A 22,684-nucleotide genomic window follows, 5' to 3' on the forward strand; every position below is an offset into this window, starting at 1 on the left:
ATGTAAAGGATATAAGAGTGTAATAATTGCAATGCAGTAGTGATTTCAACTTCGGTAGGTGGTATTCTGTGTGGTTTCAGGAGCTTGTCGAAAAGTTAAGTGGTAACTGTCTTCTCTCACTCTGTTCAGGTCCTCTTTTATTGCATTTATTTCTACAGCTGATCTATCTGATTTTTTGACACTCCTTCCTGTAGTCCTTGCCCTATCTTGCTCTTGGCTTCTTTTGGTGGCTGTGGCCACAGGGCTGAATCCCATCATTCTGGCAGCGTCAGTGTCCTTTCTTGAAGTTTCCATGCACTGGGATGAATTTTCTCTTCTGGTATTAACAACCATAATGGAAGCAGTTAGGCTTCACTTTCTTTTTTTCCCCATTTCTTTTTAGACCTCTTACCATCTTGGAATGTGCAGCTCAAGTATTGTTAAATCATCTGGAAGTAGGAAGAATGTGTGTCCTGCATGCTCTCTTTCCCTAGATCACAGTACTTGTTGTTTATTAGAAATAGAGGGCCTCATGAAATTTGTTCCTAAAATTAGGTTCTAATTTATGACCTGAAGTACAACAAAGGAAACAAGAAAGAAGTTTAGGAGAAGTAATGACAGCACTGTTCTGTACTTTCCTCATTTTCTTGATAAGAAGGGTTTTCTAATTTGCTGGCTGTATGCCTGGGATCAGGCATTAATTTATGGAATAGGGATTTTTCATGGTCTGTAACTTACAGTTCTCTAAAAGAAACTTGTCCTCTAGGTAAATCTCTGGGCAGCTGCATTTGTGAGTTTGCCCACACTTGACTGAAGGCAGGCGTTTTAGATGTTTGAGCTTCCCAAGGAGCCCTGTGATGTGATTTCCATATGAACTGTAACTGGCCTAAGCATCTGGAAAATAATCCAGTTAGTATCCTAGAGCTGTGCAGTATCTGAAGTTCTCTTCAGTTACCTTTTATCTCTTGCTACAACTTGATATTAGCCTTCAGGGCTGGGGGGACATGTGACACATGGGACAACACAGGCACAAAATAAGGAGGTGTCACTGCAGTCTCGCTTCCCTCCTCTAGCAGAGCTATCTTCTAATCCTACATGTCACTGGTTCATCTCAGACTCCTTTTTTCATACTGATCCAGAATTTAACATGGCATATTCTCAGCTCTGAAATATGTGCAATGTAACTGGATTCTCTGAGTGCCTTTAGGAGGCTGTAAATAAAACCTTTGTTTCTCATATGGCAGCACAGATTGACTAGAGGCATCCCTTTAGAACTCTTTTATTTGGTTGTTTTCTGGTAACACCATTAGTATTCTCTCTGAAACACGAGACTGACCTACATCAAATTGCAAAGGTTATCATCATCCAACCTATATAAATTGATAGGAGACTTTCTAGTGCCTAATTTTAGACAAAAGCTACGGGTTTTATCAGTATTTTGCCAAATTTGTGTATCTTTCATTTGCAGTGGTGTTGAGTATTTGGTTATATGTAGATATCGCTCTGCCGGTTTGGATGGAATGTGGAGATCTCTGAAGTTGGGTTTTAGAAGATGAGGTTTATTGTAAGGGATGTGGGGCCTTGCTTGGAGTTGCCAGGCTGCAGCTCATGGCAGGGCCTAGGGAGTGGGGGAAGGGAGAGGTAGGGAGAGGAAATTCCTCAGGGAAGGGTGCCAGGCAAAGAGAGTGTCCAGCCCCCTGGGGACCCCTTATCAGGGGACTTCAAGGTGGGCTGGAACAAGCCTTGGGCCAATGGGGTTACAGATACCTGATACTCCAGGGGAGGGTTACAGGTGTGGGATGAACTGTACTTTGGGGGGTGAGACAGAACATTCCTTTTGACCTTTGGACCTATCTGCAGGTAACCTTCAGCTGGCCATATAATTGTTTTCCAGACATTCAGTAGCTAGGACATCTCAGACATTGAAACTTGCTTTCGATTCTATCTCACTTACAGGTTTCATATTCTCAGAATCTAAGCAGTCATATTTATAGGGCTTTCTAGCTTCATCCTCCCCAGCAGTTATACTGTGTCCTTATTCATCATAAGCAAAATTTTTTGGGGGTGATTAACGGGTTGATTTGTGTTTGGGCTCATGTGATTGTTTGCTTTATTGTTTTGGATTGTAGAACTGGACAATAGAGCTTGAGTGACATGATGAATCTCTCTGGGAGGTAAAGTGATATAGTGGGGGATTTCTAAAAACTGTTTTCTTTAACCTTCCTAGAAAGAATGAGTGCATTGTGTTTCTCCTATCTGATGCAGCTATTCCAGGAGAAAATAATGCTTAACAAATCCAATGCTTAAAGTGGGGATGGAATATATTTTATTCAGAGCTTGTTGATTTCTTCTGTTTGCTTCACTCCCCCAGACAAACGTGTTGATGACTGGCCCTTGATGCAGTCTCCATTTCCAACACTGACTATAAGCACTATTTATCTCCTCACTGTCTGGCTGGGCCCCAAATGGATGAAGACGAGAGAGCCCTTCCAGTTACGCTTCCTGTTGGTTGTTTACAACTTTGGAATGGTTCTGCTCAACTTCTTCATTTTCAAAGAGGTGTGTATGCCCTTTTGCAAGGGGGGATTCTTCCTGAGGTTTGAGGATGTCGAGATGAAAATTATGTTGCATGTTCTTGATGTCTTTTGAGAGTGAATGTTTTGCACAGACTTTTAAAGATGAGTTTGCCTTTGAGGTGAGTATTTCCATAAATAGGTAGGTTCTGTTTGAGAATAATTGCACTGAATGAGTCTATAGAGAGCATTTGTGTTTGAGGTATTCCACGTTCTTCTTAGATTTACGTTAATCTAAATACTGGAGAGAATAAAATCTGTAGATTTAACCCCTGAAGCTGTATTTTTTTTTTTTTAAATCTTAATCATTCTAAAGGGTATCAGAATGTATCTTGTTAGAAATTGAGCTGTTTGTTTATGCTTTCAGTGTGTTTATATTATTTAGAAATTCAGATGTCTGTTGTCTGTAGTGAGGAAAACTATCTTGTCAGTAAGTTACCTTTAAGAATAAAAGTGAAGTGAACTATATCTTTAAATAAAAACAAAAGGATACAGACTTGTAATATTTGGTTTTCAATGTTCTGAGTGTGTTACTTGTAATAAATTTCAGTGTTGCTGCATTTTTCCTTTGTTGGATTTTTTGTACAGAGGAAATGAGTAGTAACACTGCAGTGGATCAGCTGTGTAGCAGTAGCTAACTGGGAGTACTTAACAGTTTGGTAATTCTTATTCAAGGATAGCTGCACAGAACGATGCTAAGCTCTATATGGCTGATGCTAAATTTATGCTGCTGTGACTGCTCGTGTGGATCAGGAGTTTTCTTCCTGAAAGACCTCTGATAATAGATTTGCAAAATCTGTTTCCAGAAGTAAGCAAATGAACACAGCAGTTAAAATTACAGCATTGCCGAACTGTCTGGTCTGTTCTGTACTTTTGCCAAGAAAAAATGGCATATCTGATGATGATCTGCATTTTGACCTTTTCCCAGAGCTCCTAGTATAAAATCATTAATCATAAAATTATTTCAGCCTCTCTAAGACATGGTTTAGTAAAATTTTAGCCATCACACCTTAGTCATCATTTTGTCTAAATCATTTTCTTGGACTATTCAACTAAATACTAAAGTGCAACAGGTACAAAAGAATTTAATGTTGACATGAAAGCATAGTTGAAGGAGGAGATTAAATCCAATCATCTTGGCAGGCTAAAACTGAAACTGCTGAAATTAATTCTGCAGTGTTACTGCCATGTCTGTCTTTTTCACATATTCTTTTAAACTTGTTTGGTTTATCCATAAACTGGATTATACCAAACTTGCAGTCAAATAATTTTCATACCTATGTTCCTTATAGGATATGTGTTTGTAGCATTTCCAAGTCACTGAATTAACATAAAAATGAGTGGGACTGCAAATACGTATTTGTTGTTGATATGCTGAAAACTCATAACTGTATACACAGAGGTTCTACTTTCCTGCTCTCTCCTAATGGTAGGTTGTTATTTAGTGGATGTTAAGGCAATGGATACAGCACTTGCAGCAAGTGTCTTTTCTTGATTGTAGAGACTGATAGGAGGAAGGTGTTCAAGTTTCAGTTGTTCCCTGCAACAAGGCAATTTCTGCTTCCGATGTTTACAATACCACTGTGCCACTATTGTAATTCACACGAATTTTAATGTAATTGTTTTGAGTAAAATGATAGTGTTTGTATTTTGTGAGCAATTGTAAAGTTTCCAGACACTGCTAAAAACACGGTTTGAATCTAAAACACCATTAGGAGTTATTTAAAATAACCATCCTCATGGCAAGCTCTTTTGTTCATCTGTGGTAGCATATATGAAACAGTAAGACATGAAGCACTGCGAGTCTAGTGCAGGACTCATGCTGAATTCAAATTCAGGTCCAATTTTGGAGCAGATTTTGCTTAGAACATGCAGAAGGCACAATGGAATAGAATATTTTGCTACAACGTCATGAATTTCTTATTCTACTTCAGGGCAGTCCCGTGAAGTCAATTTACTGCCTTTTTACCAAGGGAACCTCAGCTGAGATATGCAGTAGGTCACAGTAGAGATTGCTTGGTTTCTGTAACAGTGCAAAGTAAACTTTCCCTGTTCTTCTCTATTAGTACTGGATGTGCTTGTGCCTGTGTGGGACCACACTGCAGTTCCAGTTAGTTACAGTAGTTTGTAAATGGACATAGATGATGCAGAAGTAGTTCAGTTTTTTTTCTAGGATGATTTCTGTGGTCAGTTCTTTCATCTACCTCCTTTAACACAGGTGCAGCAAATAAGTCCAGAGGTTCACAAGGTTTGGTATGTTGGGGTTTTTTTCCCTGCATAACACTTGTTTTTGCATTTGACTGCACTCCTAGTGCTGTGTGCAAGATGAGACACCTAAGTATACTCAAGTTTAGTCTAAAAAAGATGGAAGTCAGGTTAGTGGTAAGAGCAGTCAGTACCTATCCATGACAGGATTTTTTGAGATCTTTTTCTACCACCCCAATTTGTGGCTGCTCCACTGCTGTCTCTCTTTGATCCTTAATAGAGTGGGATTACTTGGCTTTAAGAATTCTTGGATCATAACATTTATGAATGTCAAGATTAGAAGTATTACTTGAACTTAGTACAGCTCTAGACAAGTGTACTTCTTTCCAATGGGAACTTGCACAAATATCAATTTTAATTTCTCCTGTCCAGGTTTTTGCAATGTGCTTAGTTTGAATAGGCCCTACAGAAGCACTTCAGTTGCTTTAGGCCATTTTTGTTGGCACAAAATGGGGAACTTTCCTCCATCCTTTTTCCCTCACTGTGTTTAGTGGGTTTCAGCTTTGGCCGTTCAGAGTGAGGGGAGGGATGTTCTGGATTTTGATTGTTATACTGTGTTAAGAATTGTAGATCCAAATTATCTAATCCCTGTCTCTTGAATATTGTTCTCTTGAATCCATACTGAGAAAAACATTTCTGTCAATTGTAGTGAAAGCAATTAGGTATTTTCTGTTTCTGAAGCTAGAGCCATCAGAAAGAGTATTTGTGTCTGAATAGCTTGAGGTCATACTGGAATTTGTTGTACAAGGCTCTAATTAGCTGGGCAGATACATGTAGGGAAAAAATGAGTACTTTCTTTTTAATTTATAAGAAAAAAAGAAGTCTGTAAAAATAGGCTGTTAGTACTAAATATTGGCTTTCTTCAATAGTATTCTCAGGACTAATAAGCATATTTTAAGCATTTCTGTTCAGGTAAGTTTGATGTAGCAAGAAATTTGCTGATAATTGTTATAAATGTGCTTTGTGTATTATATTTCCCCTCACGTATGGCTTTAATATTTTCAGTTGTTCTTGTCATCAAGAGCTCGAGGGTACAGCTATGTCTGCCAGACTGTGGATTATTCAGATAATGTTTATGAAGTTAGGGTGAGTACTTCCTTTTTTTTTTTTATTTGTATATGAAAGTGTGTAATATACAGCACTACATGATGGTTTAAGCCTTTTCTGAAAACAGTGTTTCCACAGCTGCTGTCAGCCATGACTGTATCCCGTTACATCCTCACAGGCCACTTCAGCTTTGACTACATCATAGGTAGCAGGTTTAATCGAAGCGCATCAGCATATTTGTGCTAACTTTCATCTGACCGCTACAAGTAAGGGGAGTCTTAAAGATACCATCCTTGGCTTCACCCACAGTTGTACAATCCAGGGTAAACTTTGTGTACACGCTTTGATTCCTGGATTTGCTGAAGTTTGGGATACCAGGGTAACCACAGGAAAGGGGGTGTGTTGTAGCTAGATCAAAGCAAGTGAGATCTGTCACCTTATCTTGTGGTTCCACTTCACCCATACTGGTGAGGCAACTCTTTGTCTCCTTTACCCGTGTTTGGCTTTATGAGGTCTTGCTGGCATTTGGCAAACGTATTATCAGTACATTTCGTTGTATAATCTTAGATTTCAAATATCTGGGTTTTGGAAAACATCCAAATTAAAAGCCGAGTGCAGATCCTTGTTCATTTTCATAATGCTGTTGATAGCTCATGTACTAAACCTTATCTTCCAGCAGAGCTGACACTTGAGAATCTCTCAGCTGTTCTTGCAAGTTTCATGTGCCGATTAGGACACGTTCCTGAAAATGCAGTGAAAGTATGTGCTATGTTTATAGTAGTTTGAAAAATGTCTGTGAGGTGGCTGTTCATGGATAGTGTTAGTCAAAAGCTTGTGCGTGTGGCAGGGGAGGAATTGAGAACGCAAGGTTTGAGTCTTACACCTCATTTATAATGGCTGATAGTGCAGAGCTCTGTGTGTGGATCCTCGTTGGCCTTTTTGTAGCTGCCAATCTTTCACCTTTGCCATTAGAGTGCTCTCACTATGTCAGTCACTAGAATGATTCTGTTAAAAATCTTGTTGGAAAACAAGATTTAGCAAAGTATAGCAAGCGCTTGACACGTTTGGGGTTTTTAATAGATAAGCGAAATAGAATGCCCTTGTACTTAGCTGAGTGACATTGAGGACTGGTGTGGTATTTATTGAAAGAATTTTTATATTAGCTAAATACAAGCAGTACTCTGTTTCATAGCCTCACTTTCCAGTGCACTTGTTTGTGGGAGGCAGTGGAGAAGGTCGCACCTGCTCAAAAGAATTAGCATTCATTTTGCTTATTATGACAAGCACAGCATTATCATGCAATGAAATAAGGGCAAAATTACCTGAAGAATGTATTTATACTATATAATATGTCCAGAAAGGAAGCGTTGCTCTAGCAATATATACTCTTTTGATTTCCTGACTTTTTATCATTTTTTAAATTTTTCAAAATTATTTCCCAGATTTGTGGGTTTGCATAAAACTTATCCCTGAAGTTTAAAGTCATACTATGTTCAGTTTGCAACCGAGGGAGTTGAGGAAGGAGGGAAAAGGGAGTTCCTCTCAAGTTGCCGCAGCAACTGTATAGTATGTTATCAGTCAAGATCCTTATCTTGATCATTTTCTGGTAGTTCTTTTGAATTAATTCTCAGTTTAGGTAAATAAGTTGCAAGTAGAAAATTATACTTTGAGTATATATACGAGTGTGCTTTGTCTAACTGAGGATTCTGGGACACATTTCTGTCCTGCTTTACAGTATATCATGCTCTGGATTTGGAAGGTATGCTGGTTTTTGACACTGTCAGACCAAAACCAACAAACAACAAACAAACAAAAAACCCACAAAAACAAAGCCCAAAAAGCCCCCAATGCAAACCTCCTCAAGATCTCTTTCACCATCATTTTTCATGATATAAACCTGCAAACCCAGTTTTTAAATGTTTTTGCAGTTTTGAGTATAGAATTGATGAGCATTTTAGCACATCTCTCACACCCTTTTAATAGATCCAGATACTAAAGGTCTAGCATTTATATGTTTGCTCTGCAGAGAAATGCTACATTGCAACAGTAGAATCAATTACAATTGCAATGGTCATATTTGCAGGGGAATGAGTAAATCAATCCTGTGTTTCTCAGACAAAGAAGACTGAGACTAACTGACGTGGAAACAGCGCAGATCCCAGAAGACATTATGGAACATGCTCTGAAAAGCAGAGCTTCATATATGACTTCAATTTGAGGCTTTGAAATTTGGAACAGATATTGAGAAATGTGAAACTAATTGTATGTAGTGGTCTAAATGGCAATATAGGAGCCTTGGCAGGGTCTCTCTGGCTTTTTGGGAATGTGCTGCTCTGATAATGCCATGACATTGAGTGGCCTCTTTTGTGTAAAGCTCTTGCTCAACATAAGGGGTCAAGAAACCATCTTTTGTCCTTCAAGAGAGTACAGAGAGCTCCCAGAAAATGGTTCCAAAAAAAAAAAAAGTGGCTGTCCTGGATACCAGAGAATGTCTTTCTCTGCCTCTCCAACATCATGTATCAAGACAGTAAGCCAGTGATTTTAAGGGAACAGTGTAGGGGCATGTGGTGGCACTTCCCTTGTACAGCTTAGCAACACAGCAATCTGTCAGACTGTCAGAGGCCTCCTCAGACACAGCCTCTCTGGTTCTTCCAGTTTCTAGGGGGATATTTTTCCATGTATTTGTCTGTATATTTTCTTCAACTTTATTGATCTTCTGGTTTTCACTGATGGTTAATTGTGTAGGTAGTTTACATATAATTTGAAAGAAGCTAGTCCTCCTGCTTACTGTTTTGAACCTACCTACACATGTTATTCTCATTCAGTCTCCTCTGGCTGTTCTACAAGAAAAAATGGACAACTGGAGCAAGCAGGAATAAAAATTAAATTCTGCAGTTGCAGAAACTTTTGCTGAAATAAACTCCTTTGTGAAGGACTTATCTGATGAATGCAGTAGGTGGCCACTGTACTGACTGCTGGCAGGAAGTTGAGTGGTTTTGTTATGAAAAAAAAAAAAAAAAAAAGATGTTCATAGTAGACAAGAAAGAAAAGGGGGAACAAACCTCTAAGAAAGTATTTAGAGGGATCTACAGATATATCTTGCAAAAACTTTTTTGGTTATAGCTTAAGAGTCAAAATAATAAATGCAAAGGGCTGAGATGTTAAATCCATGCTTTGTAGTAATCCTTTGGGAGTTTCAGTGTTTGAAGTGAGCAATTTTGTTACACTGTCTAACTTAATGTGTGCTGGTGTCTGTGAGTAGTCATTTCCCCCTTCTGCTTACATTTGTGTGTCCTTGTTTCCCAGGTCAAAGTTCAACTGTTTTATTAGCATTTCTGAAGAATTGGGAATATGGGGCTGTGTGAATTAGTTCTTTATATGTGCTGATAGTAATCATGAAGCCAAGAAATTGTTGTTTTCTGCTTTGTAATTGTAATCTGCCTTGTTAGTATTTATGTCTAGAGCTTGAGTGGTTTCCTCTTATGAAAAAGGCATAATACACTTTAAACTTCAGTAAACTTGACTTCACAAGTTCTGTAAGCAAAATTCTATAACTGAAAGAGGGAAGAGTTCACTATAAAAGCCATTTTAATTTTTTATGTTGCTGTGGCCTTCCAAGAAGTACCTGCCCCTTCATACCCCTTAATGGATAAATGCCTCCAACCCGAAATGAGGAAGAATGGTGCAGAAAGAGAGTCCTGTAATAAAACAGCCCTTCAGTCAAAAACCCTGAAGCAGGCAGAGAACACAGGACTGGACCTCTTGTTGACCCCCTTAATCCTAGGCTGTAGTGTAATCTTTCAGTGCCATCTGGTGTTTTCACAGATTTAGATTGGTACCTATGAAAATTACCAGAAAATACATAGTTGTGACTAGTATTGTTCGTTACAAGAATGTGCCTTTTTTTTAATGCATGTTTCCTTTTCTTTTCAACTAAATCTTTCTTGCATGCAGTATCCAAAGGCTACAGGTTAGGTCATGATTTCTGATGCTTTGCAAAAGAAGTTTGATAGTAGCCACCTGCTCCTGACATAGCTTATGTATCAGTGTATTGTTCTCTATTTCTGCCCTTTTTCACGGATTTTATGCATGGCCTCAGGCAAACGCCTTGACATCTGTTTAATTTTTTTTTTTATAAGCTAATGATGAAAACATCTGCAGAAGTCACTGGAAGTACTGAAATAAATCATAAGTAGACAAAACCTATCATGTTTGAGAGTAATTGGTAGAAACATTGATGATAGCGAGAGGGCAAAGAAGCTGACAGGCAAAAAAAATCTACAGGAACACAAAATCAGCAGGTATAATCCTTCAAAGAATCCTGTTGTTATTCTTAAGTAATGGTAAACATTTTGATGAAAAGTTCAGATTATTTTTACCCATGGACTGTAATTGCTTTCTTTGCTAGGTGGAATTCAAAAGAAGAGCAATGAGATGTGTTATGTGACTTGTCCAAGAACACATACTGAACTTGTGGCACTTTGTATATAAGACAGAAGTATTTTTGTAGGATTTTTGTATTTTGCTCTGTGTCACAGTGAATTGGCTATTTGCTTATTGGCTATTTGACTTATTGTTCCCCTATTTCATTAACAAAAATGTCCATTTACTTTATAGAAGATTTTGTGGCAGTTTGCTTGTAACTGGCCTACTGCTTCTCTAAAAGTTTCTTTGACGGGAGGACCTCCAAAAAGCTAAAGTATTGCAGTGCTGGATTGTCATTTTATGAATATACAGTCCAAAGGGTTTATTGTTAACTTATGAAATGAAAAGATGTTTATCTTAATTTATTTAAGAGATGCAACTTTAGCCATGACTTGTAAAAGATGCTGGACTGTTATGCTAACCTACTGGGTGTGAGACAAACCTTGATGTGGGTGTTATTAAATACCTGACTACCTGTCCCAGAAGCAGTACTGGATATTGAGCAATATATGCATATATATATATAAATATGTATGATTCTTGCAGCTTGCCTGTGTGCCTGGGAACTCAAAGATCTGTGGGAGTCACTTTTCTGTCATTAAGCCTCTCTTCAGCTTTAGATATTAATACCTCTTTGTATAAAAGTGGAAAAGTCTGCCTGCTCTTCCCAAGACCTGAAGTGAGCTAAATCACATCCAGAGAGTGAGAAGGGTGTTCATTAATGGATACATAGAAGGCTGCAGTTTGGCATCAGTAAGATGTGCAGTTCCCTCTGGGAAACTGCAGAGCCTGCAATGCAGATATGCAGCACTCTTCTCCTATGCTGCATTTTTGCTTCTGATGTAATTTCTCCTAAACTCTTCACCAGACTAATTATGACTATGACAAACTTAGTCTGTGGAGAGATGTTGTCCTTTCCCACTGGTTTGGAGAGGTGAAGGAAAACACCATGCAGGGCTACAGTATCACTCTCTACAGCTCTTTATGATCCCCCTTTAGCTCACCTAAAAGTATGTGTGTAGCTGGGAAGAGAAGCTACCCTGTATTATCTCCTTTTTCTTCTGTCTTCCCTGGGGACTGAGGGGGTGGTGGGGTTATTTCACACCATGTTAAGTTAAGAAAGTCTGGTTTACCGTCAACTGAGTCCTGAAAGACAAGGCCAGCTTCTTACAAGTAGGTGTGTTGTGACATTGCCTACTCTCCTTGCCGGTGGTACCAATTCCAACTCTTTTTTTTTTTTTTCCACTCTCTGTGTGAGTCACCCTCTGGTCCCACCCTTGCATAACAAGCTAGATGACTTACAATGCCAAAGCTAGACTTGTTGCTATGTTTTGGGATCTGGGAGGGAGTCCCTACCATCACCATACTCCCATATCATAGCATTAGCATATTGCTACACAGAGCTTCTGGGCTTTACTTGCTTTGACAATATCCTAATTTCAGCAGGAAGCCCTGTTTATGTTGCATCCTGGGCAAGATGCGCCGTGATGGATGGATTAGGAAAAGAATTTTGGGTGTGTAGCACTTCCCTGTTGAGTAGATGGAGTATATCTGTTCGGTTTTTATGGCTCCTGTGGTCTCTTTTTTTCTACTCCCTGAACAGCAGAGAGCCACTGGGAGAATGCTGCTTTACGCAGGGAGTTACTGAGCGGGTCAGAAGAAGCTGAGGGAATATTGCTACATGGAATGTAAATCTGTACTGCATCTAACGTTTTTTGGCATCTTTCCACCCATATGCCTGTGGTACTGAAGGTTTCACCTTTGCAACTTCATTTTATCATAATGTTTCTGCCTTATTGTTCTGACCACATCAAAGTGTTGCCTCATTGGAAGGGGAAGCCCTGTGGGCGACTTCTGCAAAGCTTGGATGAGAACGAGGACACGAGCTTCCCATGTTTAACTGGTAAACTGTTCAGATATGGCAAAGCTTTTAACTATCTCAGCTCTTTTTTACAGACATGATTTGTGAACAATAGGCTCAGAATAATCTTCCTGCATGTCCAGAATAGATGAGTATTTTTTTGTTGTTCTCATACTGTCAAATGTTTGACTCCACCTCAACATTTAACCAGGATTTAGGGAAGGAAGAGGTATCCTTCTCTTACAGCAGATAGATGGTGAGAACTTTATTCCATTCATCTTGGAGTCACTAAAACGTACGTATTCTCTGTTTTTCATTGCAGATAGCTGCTGCTTTATGGTGGTATTATGTCTCTAAAGGAATTGAATATTTGGATACAGTATTCTTCATCCTGAGGAAGAAATTTAACCAAATTAGTTTCCTTCATGTTTATCACCATTTCACCATGTTCACCTTGTGGTGGATTGGTATTAAGTGGGTTGCAGGTGGACAAGGTGAGTTCCCTTCCTCTCATATGCTTTTGACTGGGCAGAAGGGAGAATTATTATTATTTGGGAGCAATAGAGGAAAATGTTATAGTTTGACTTTACAATATACAAAACCGTTTATTAATGCATACAGTCTTCCTCTGTGGGAAACATGGGGGAGGAAAAGATAGCAGGGCAGTAATCTAATGAATTGCAAAACTTCTTTTCTTTTCCTCATGGGCATCAATTGCAGCCTGAAGTTCTGCCTTCGAAATATCTGTATCTGTGTGAAACAGAAAGATGTATGTCTTGCTTAACTTTAATTTTTGCAGATAGAGAGAGCTGCAAAATCCAATTGTGGGCCACATTCTGTGTGCCAATTTAATGAAGTCAATGGAGATGTTATTTTGGCATTGTATATGTGTTTGAGGTTTGCTTTTATTTTTATAAAGAGGCATGTATAAAATTCTGAAACCTTCCCTTGGAGGTGAGCCAATAAATCTGTCAATTCACTTTTAAAACCTATTCATAATGGCACAAGTCTGAATTCATTATCAGCCTTTTTTCCCCCTTGCTTCCTTTCTAAAGCCACCATCAAATAATTTTATTACTGTTTATTGCAGTTCCACATCCTTCACTGCCTACATTGTACTCTTGTTCCTGTTGTTTAGCCTTGTCTCTCAACTTGTAAGCTCTGCAGAGCTGAAGGTAGAGGGAAAATGCCCTGTTTCATTTGGTGTGTGCTTTGTAGGCTGGCAACACTGAAAATACCATATAGTAAACACAAAATACCATATTATGAACACCAAACTAATATTTTGGGGTTGGTGTTTTGTTTTTGATTTTTTTGAACCACACTAATACTTAATGCTTGGGGGGTTTATGCTCCCATTTACTATAGATAATTTGTACTGAGTGTTCACTTACATTGCAAAGAAGAAATATGTAAATTTAGTGTCTGTGACTACCTTTTCATTTCTCACACATAATATGCAGGAAGCAGGTACTCAACCAGATGATTCATTATTTTTATTTGCAACTGCACCTATAAAATAAGATTATTGGAGACTGGATGATTACTTGTAGTCTTGCTTAGAATTTCCCTGGATATCTCAAAAGGCCCACTCCCTTGTTGCCTTTTTAGAATTTTCATGCTAAATATAAGCAGTTTTTAATACAACGGTTGCAACTGTTTCCAAATTTCTTTCAAGTTTTGGTGTTCTAGCACTCTTAGTGCCTAGAGCTTGTAAAAGGAAAAGCAGCAGTTGCTTTTCTGCATTTATGTAGCACCACTGCATAAATGTGGATAGATCTGTGTTCTTCTATTTTCTAGTTGATAGCACATTGCTTACATAGACAGGTCTATTATAAGCTACACCCTATTTTAACAGCTGAGTCCAGGCCACACGGGCATCTGAGCTGTTTGATGTCAGCAGCTATTGTCTGTATAGCCCTAATCTTATACATTAGAGCATTTTTAAGCCTCTCTGTCAGTGTAAGAATACCTTAACAAGATATAACGTGTTTCTGTTAAATGGCTGCTAATCTTGACAAAGCAAAAGAGATCTTAATGCAAATGTGACTGTCAACATGGATCTAACGTGTGTCATTCTGGAAAATGTTGTACTATACACTGACATATTTAAGAACGCTGGATATTTTAAAACATAAATAAAGGAACTAAAGATTATTAATTTAGACAAACTCACCCGGCAATGCCTTAAAGTTCTTATAAACACGAGTCAAGTTTTGCTTTGTACAGGCTTTTTTTTTGACCTGTTTAATCAGACTTGATGTGAGTTTCTTGACTTCTTGCTGAGTAGTGAACCTTTTGCCTTTAAATACAGTTTAAAAGATTTAATTTCAGAGCCTTATACTTCGTACTTTATTGTCAAATCAATCTTTTAATAATTCTTTAGAAAAACAGTTGCAGTTGCACTACAATAACTAATGTGGAATAGATGTCATTTATGTCTGTTCAACAAATATAAAAAGCTTTGGCATAACTAGTTACATGGAAGATGTGACATACTACTTGCATTAACATCTGTTTTTGTCAGCACACGTTGACAGCCTGGTCTGTATTATACTATTCAGTATTTTGGAGATGGAATCCTGACGTGTTCTGTGCTTTGTAATTTTTACTACTAAAAATAATGATACAAATAATACTAGAAAAGAATTCTCTTTTTCCAAAATTACATTATGCTCTTCCCTTCTGTTCCCGGACAGCTTTTTTTGGAGCTCAAATGAATGCATTTATTCATGTCATTATGTACATGTATTATGGATTAGCAGCTTGCGGCCCTAAATTTCAGAAATACCTTTGGTGGAAACGATATTTGACCATATTGCAATTGGTAAGTAAAATTCCTCCTTTTGGGATAAAAGGTGTTGCCACTGCATGGATTTGCATTTGCAGAGCTTTGGATCAGATGCTGCTCCTTCCAAAAGTTCTTCTCTGCCTGATGCTTCTCAATTAGAATACTTCCTGGAGATGGAAGCATTTATTCAACTTTGAAAAAAAAAAAAATGCAGCATAGATAAGAGTTGTGTAAGTTAAAGTCTAATGCTTCCTTGCTGGTTGTTTCAACTGAATAAAATAAACATGTTCAAAATATAGAGAAAATCCAGATCGCTTATTATCTTCTCATTTTCCTGTTTCTGAAAACTGATGCCAGATACTACAATAAATTTGATGTTCCTGGTCAAGCACAGATGTGCCTGCATGAATGTGACAGCCAAATACAGCTTCCCTAGCACCTCCCAAATCAGCAGTTTTCCTTACTTAATGAATTGGTATAAATGGATGCACTCAGACCTACAGAATATATCCACGTGTTTTTCATTCTACATTTTCTGTCTTTCAGGTGCAGTTCCATGTGACTATTGGCCACACAGCCTTGTCTATTTATATTGATTGTCCTTTCCCTAAATGGATGCACTGGGGTGTCATTTTCTATGCTGTCACCTTCATTTTCCTGTTTGGTAACTTCTACTATCGGACATATAAGCTGCCCAAGGAACCTGTAAAGAATGGCAAAATAGCAAATGGTGCTGTTGCAAATGGAGTAAGCAAACCAGAAAATAATGCGGTGGTGGAAAATGGAAAAAAGCAGAAAAAGGGAAAAGCAAAAGGAGAGTAACTTGATCCAGGCCTTAACCATTGTTGGCAGTGAGGAACCTCCAGTTTGGTTTATAAAAGGAAGAAAAAAACACTATCTGTACCAATTAACCTTAGGTTACTGAAGAGCTAGAACACAGATATTTTCATTATTTATGAAGATTGTTTTAAGAACAACACTAAAGTTGAATTTCTATTGTAATTATGTAATTATCATGCATATGGTCTCTGTGTAAACTTGTAGACTGCTGGTGTTGGTGAATGTAAGGAAGAATTGCAGTCGATTCCATGTTTAGCAGTCCAGAAGTTAATACTACCATTGATACAGGCAGTTAATACTACCATTGATACAGGCACCCACATTTCTTGGGGCGGGGTGGAGGGGTAGGCGGGAGGGAGGGGAAGGAAGTAGCATTTGAATACTTGTGCTTTCTTTCCAGAAAATTATTAAATTTCAAATTATGACGTATTAGCTAACCAGAATGCGCAACTTTTCTTGTCCTCCTTGGAGAATACCTTCAGACAAAATATGTGCTGTCGGAACAGTGTTTGACTTTTCAGACATTACTTGATTTAATTGAGTATCTGTTACAGTTTGGTTTTTGTTTTATTTTTTTTTTCTTGTGTGGAAATATACCTACCTCTTCATCTGCTGAAAAGAATATTGAGCATTAAATAACTGGTTTCTGAAATATGGAGTCCTCTAATCTAAATATCTGTTAATACTAATTCAGGAGAACGTGTATTTCCCTGTGAGAGCAAAAGGGATTTTTGGTGGTATCCTTTGATCAAATCATCATTTTAATGGAAACTGAAATTTTGGAGTGGTACTTTTAGTAGAGCCAAGTCAAGAATATGTTTTAAGAATGTATAAATATGAACGAATATATTGGTTGAAGCAAGCAGTAAAAACAGGCTTGTTATCCATGACCTGCATTGAATCTGTGGTGCTGACTGATACTCAAAATGGTAAGATAATGCTATGGTGGAGAGAAAACAGCATGTAATTCCATTTAGAAATGCGTGCATGGGTAGTCATGCTAACTACAAGACCAGCCATGACTTTATTGGGAGAGTACAGCAGACATAAAACGTTGGAAATGTTGCTATTGCTTGATACTTGTCAAAACTTTATTTGTTAGACATTTGCAGACAAAGTATTGCTGATAGACAGGCCACCATTATATCTTAAAACTGCTAAAGTAAGCAGAAACTTTTAGATGGATTTTCATTTACATGTTACATAAAGGCCTTTTTACCATTCCTTTTGTAAAGAAAGTATGGAAAGATTTATACTCCTTCTGAATAATGTGATTATTAAGAGATACATTTTGAGCTGCTTAGCATGCAATGAGTAGAAGATGGGTGGAATTAGAAACTATATCCTGAATTACTTTGTTCCTTGGCCATCACTGCAAGAGTTGCATTATATATTCATCAAGTGGCACCATTGATGGAGAAAGACTACACGGAACTGTGAGTGACATGTTTAATAGATTTTTTGCATCTCAATCACCCATTGACTGTTTATAATATTCAAGCAGGTCACAAATTCTGTGTCTCAGAGTCTTGTCTCTATTAAAAAAAAAATACATATATATATATAAACCCAGAAAACAGGTCCTAGAAAAAAGAGTTTTGGATATAGTCTGTCATTAAAAAATAGTTCCTAATGCTGGAGTTGGTTCAGCTGGAAGGTGGTTCATCCCGAATCACCACCATTGTGGATTTTTGGGCAGAATATAGAATCGTGAAAAACTGTTTCTGCTGAACTCAAATGCATGTGACCATTAAGTTTCTTATCTGCTGTGTCTTCTGATTCTTCCAGCCTTTGTAATGATGCTTTTTGCATTTGCATAACTGCGTATTTATGTAGTGTGGCATGGAGAAGAGGGATGGTGATCTACCCTTCCTTCTTGGACAAATGCCACTACCTTTAACCAAGCCAAAATGCTGGCTGACTCAGTAAATTTGGAATGGCTGAAGGAGTAAATAACTACAAAGCAGATTTACAGCACACCTGCTACCCCAAGGTAGTGAGTGGTGTGAATAGAGTTACCCTGCTGTAATTTCAAGGTCGTTCACCCCACTTTGATTGAAGGGTGGCTTCATTCTATTTGCCACGGGATGTGGGCAGCCATCTTCTAAATCTGTATAATTCCTTGAATTGTGTTAAATTGGGCGTTTGCTCTGTCATTCATTCGGTAAGCCAGATTAGCTAAACTGATACTCTTAATGTGATCTAGCTCTGAAACAGCATACAGGGGAGTGTTCCAGTACAGGTTCAATTGTGTCTTTGCTCCACTTTCTGAGTTAAGAATTATGTCTTGCATGATGGTAAATATTTAAATAACTGAAAGTCAAAGTTTTTTCCCCCTCATCATGCATGGAAGTGGATTAAAGTTGATTGCAGCTTGAACCTTGTTGACAGAACTTGAGTAGAAGCCTACTGTCAAATTCTGGGGTAATTGTTAAATTCTGCAAAAAACGTGAAAAAACTCATTGTGAGAGTGCATGTATACATACATATCATGTTGTCAGACCCTGTGCATAAAACCAGTATGAGAGATTGCCATTTCATGGAAAAAAGGTGACAGTTATTAAATTACTGGAACACTGCTGTTTTGAGTACATCTTTTGCAGCATGACTTTCCTAGGTCTATTTATGATATATTTGATGGTTCATGTAACTCAAGTCCCACTACAATCTTGAATATAATGGCCTTATTAAATGTGCATTTTTTTGTAGGCATGGTCTTGAGTGCAATATTTCTGTTTCTGACTATGCAGCCAGACTCACAGAATACAGGGCTGAACTTGTACAGCTTTTCATTTTTCAAAATATGAGGCAATAATGCACATGTGAAATACTGACAGATTCATTAGAATCATCTTTGAGTCTAAGGAACCTTAAAAATTTGCCATGAAAGTATGTATAAATATGTGTGTTTTCTATACACAGTACTGAAATTCAAATTACACAATCTTTTGCAGTAATATTATTCTTTACAGGGTTATTGGGGTTTTGTTCTTCTAAATCCTTTCAATTTATTGAAAAATTAAATTCAAACCATTTGAATATTTTCTTTTTTTGCCAACAAATTGTAATATTTTTGCTAAGAGTTATGAAGCTCTTGGACCAGACTCTCTAAATATTTGATGCCATATAAGTAATATGATTTCATTTAGCCTCATCTCTAGCACTAACAGTTGTTGGATTATTTTAGCACTTTTTCAGTGTAAAATTAAATACAAAGTATATATACATGTGTGTATATATGTGTACACATACATAGTGTATGTGTGTGTATATATGTATGGATTCTTAGCAGATTCTTTCAATACATGTGAAGTAAATTATATTTCTTGAATGTGAATTTGATAGGAGCTAATATAATGATTCCTGCATCTCCAGCAGTAAAATGAAGCAGTTTTCGTTCCACAGATCCAATATCAGTCTTGCAAACATAAATAGTATTTGTCAGTCATTTTAGACATAGGATGGCAAAAAAGACAGAGCCATTTCTACCAGTGTAATAAATACTTTGAGCCACCAGTTGTAGATTCTGAGGGTAGGGATCTCAGCTCAGGGTAGCTGGAGAATTATGCTGTATTATAGTAGGGATCATTTTAGTCTGAGTAACTTGCTCCAGGTGAGTCTTTGAAGTCATTGCAATCATATTCTCTGTTTAACAGAAAACTTCTAAAAATAAATCATAGAGTCATAAAACCATTTAGGCTGGAGAAGACCATTAAGATGACTGAGTCCAACCATTGAACAAATGTTTCTCTGTAAGTTCAAAAGCATGGCCTATTTGATTACAGGACCATCAATTACTTCCAGCTCCAGGTCAAGAGAAAAAGGTGAAGGCAAAATGAAAATACTGCACATTTTTTTCAGGTTAACCTAAGGGCACATTTCTTCAGAGTAAACACTTGAACTGCATGTGCTGGGAAGGGAGATGAGAAAGGACTAACAGCTTTTGTGATGCAAGCTCTCAGTCCTAAAATAGCTTACAAGCACTAGCTGTCTCTGAAAAACTTGAATAAAACTGTTCATGGTGCATAAAGTTAAACCTTGCATGAAGCTAGTATGGGCTGAGAGTCATATTTAAAATGAGATCTATTTCAGTTAAAGTTGAAAAGAATGGAGAGCTAACTAACTATCTGGATAGTGTATTTATCTTGGTTAGAAACACAGACTTACTGAATTTGATACCTAAAGCAAGACACCCATATGACATCTCCTTGCACTGCAGTTTGATGCACCAGCCCCTTTGCTAATGTAAGCAGAGGGAACTCCATGGAAATGACTGGGTTGGTTCCCATTTACCTCAGCAGAGAATGCTGAGCACTAAAGAGCAGAGAAAATACTTGCTTTCTGCCAATATCCCAGGAGGACTGAGGGAAATGTATGGTTCAGGGTGCTGCTTTTGCATAAGGTGTTCATGCTTTTGTAAACATTAAAAATAAACATTACTTTTTTCATGCTGTTTGAGTTTGGTTTTATACATTCCATAGCATGCTCTTCTGTGTCCCATCTTGCCCCAAGATGCCTGCTAATTTTAGTGTTGTGCAGATCGTGTGATGTAGTCTGTTTTGTTGCCCAAAGTTTGAAAAAAGCATTTTTGTGACACATCCTCCCATTTTAAGGTAACAGGAACTTCCTAATTTTGAAGATTATCCCAGGATAATAGTGGAGTGGCTTTGAAATTGCCCTTGAGGAACTGACTGAAAATAGGATGCCCACTTAAACAAAAAAAATCCCCTAAGTTTCCTTATTTGGTCTTGGAAATGTTAGCAATTAGGAATACAATTAGCCATGAAGTTTAGCTTTTGCTGGACACTGTGATGTTAATAAGATCTCATCCCAGAGAATCTGGGGCACTTTTGGCATTAGGTGCAATTCATGGTTACAACGTGCTGGGTACAGTAAGTTCCTCCATTGTCTGGCAAGTATGATCTCTGTAATCAACCTTATAATATCTAGTTCCACCCATGTTGCATTCCTAGAACCTCAGTGCACATAGCTACTCCAGATGTCAAGTAGTAGAGAATCAAGTCTGCCATCATAGCAAAATATGGTGTGGTCAATTATGTCTTGCACAATTCTCAGCTATTGCTTCAATCCACTGCTTACATCCTCCCTGGAATCAGAAAATACAGCAAGTGTTCAGAACAAGATTTGTCCCTTAGATGATTAACATGTGCTGGGGTGGGCTCTCTCTGCAGGCATCTTTCTCGTGCCTATTCCCCACCAGTAACTGAAAATAAGAATGTGATCGAATCAGATTCATTGGTTGATTGGATAGAATAGACTGGATCCTCTGATGTTCAATTTTCTTTTTTGTATCACTTGCTTCTTAACATCTGGGAGATTGGGGTGCAGTGGGGGAAGGGTTTTATTACCTGTTTTGCTCAGCTCAAAGCACTGGGTGATTATGGGCTACTCTCAGACACACACGTCAAGAATGTACTCGAAGACAGCTTTGAAGGCAGTGCCTTTTATGGACTGATGGCTTTCAGCGTCTTTTTATGCTTGGGACTTCTAGGTCACCTCATGAATGCAGGCACACTTTGCTTTGACTGCCTGACATGTCAGTGACATCGCATTTGGCTTCGTGACACAGATACTTATTGATGGCTAAGCTTATGTCTCTTGATTATCCAGGCCCTGATTAGTGCACACTATAAAACAGTGCTGGCAGCTCCTGCCGGAGCTCCACACAGTCAGTGCTGCTTTGAGGTGAAAAAGCTATTTGCATTTTGATTCAGTAGGTGGGAATTGATACAAGCTCATATGGCATCACTGCTATCTGTCAAATCAATATCAGGTAGGTTTTAGTCTGCTAAACAAAAAGAAATATTGGATTTTTGAAATAATACAAAGTGTTTTCTGTCCCTGTCTTTAGCTAGAGAGCTATTGTTCTTGCAGTGGTATAACCTTAATTTGTTTGACGAGGAAACCACTATTATGGTAGTATTTTTTGGAGTGTATTAATGAGAAAACTAGGGAAATACAAGAAACAACTTGGGCCAAAAGCTAGAAAACATGAGGTGATTGCTCCTCTAGATTTTTTGCTGTTCCCCCTAGATATTGCAGGAGTTAAATGACTTCTCTATAACTGTTGCAGCTTTGTATTCATTACAGATGCTGTAACGGTATACAAATAGTGTGTAAGTACATTCTGAAGTACATAAAAGTTTGCTTTGTCTTAAATGACAATCAAGAGAGTGATTTATCAAACTACAAATGCTTGGAATGAAAGTAACGACAAACATCATGCTCCTGCATTGGCAGGACTCACTCTGTATTTTCTCATTAATAATCTTCAGAGCTTCTGAGTAGCTTCTTGCAGAAGCACCAAGCCTTCCAAAGCTGAAAATTGCTGTATAACTGCTAAAAACCTATCTTTGCAAAGCATTTCTTACTGCTTTGTTTCTTTTTTGTACATGTATCTTCAGGTCAGGTGCTTGCTTGCTAAATAATTCCAGAGCGGGATGTATGTCACAGAAAGATCTTGTAGTAGCTGCAAGTGAGTAAAATGTTACAATAAACTTTGGGATGTTTTACAGTCAAGGGTTTCAAGTCCATGGCATCATTTGGTACTCTGGCTTCACCTCAAGGGCCACTCTTGGGCACAGGGTACAGCAGTCTGGGTCCAGCCTGATAGGAATTTTTCTTACTGAACAACAGATTCTCACCTGGAAATCGGTGTCTGACCTCGTTTCAGCACATTTGGCAGGTGGCACAGAAGTCGTCCCTGGGCCAAAGAGGAATGGGGTTTTTTTGTAGTTCTACCTATTCTCAAAACATCAAACTTGGCAGGGGGTGTTGGAATGTTTTCTGCTGACAGCATGAGGTATGGCGTTTGAAGAAAATGTGTCCCTGGATTCAGTACTTGTAGAGAGCATAGCATGCTTTTCAGTTTTTAGTTACTTG

At 38.1% G+C, this 22,684-nt stretch overlaps 1 protein-coding gene across 2 annotated transcripts in view; it reads left to right on the forward strand.

The window, feature by feature from the left end:
- ELOVL4 (ELOVL fatty acid elongase 4) overlaps nucleotides 1–22,321 on the forward strand; it is a 40,292-nt gene extending 17,971 nt beyond the window's left edge. For both annotated transcript variants that reach the window (XM_040060070.2, XM_040060071.2), the window contains exons 2-6: nucleotides 2,351–2,538; nucleotides 5,823–5,903; nucleotides 12,473–12,644; nucleotides 14,850–14,977; nucleotides 15,488–22,321. In XM_040060070.2, the coding sequence (XP_039916004.1) occupies nucleotides 2,351–2,538; nucleotides 5,823–5,903; nucleotides 12,473–12,644; nucleotides 14,850–14,977; nucleotides 15,488–15,763 (845 nt within the window). In that variant the 3' untranslated portion in view covers nucleotides 15,764–22,321. The remainder of the gene's footprint in view (nucleotides 1–2,350; nucleotides 2,539–5,822; nucleotides 5,904–12,472; nucleotides 12,645–14,849; nucleotides 14,978–15,487) is intronic.
- Nucleotides 22,322–22,684: the final 363 nt, after the last annotated feature.

The sequence above is a fragment of the Hirundo rustica genome, chromosome 3 (genome assembly GCF_015227805.2).
Source record: "Hirundo rustica isolate bHirRus1 chromosome 3, bHirRus1.pri.v3, whole genome shotgun sequence".
Taxonomy (NCBI): domain Eukaryota; kingdom Metazoa; phylum Chordata; class Aves; order Passeriformes; family Hirundinidae; genus Hirundo; species Hirundo rustica.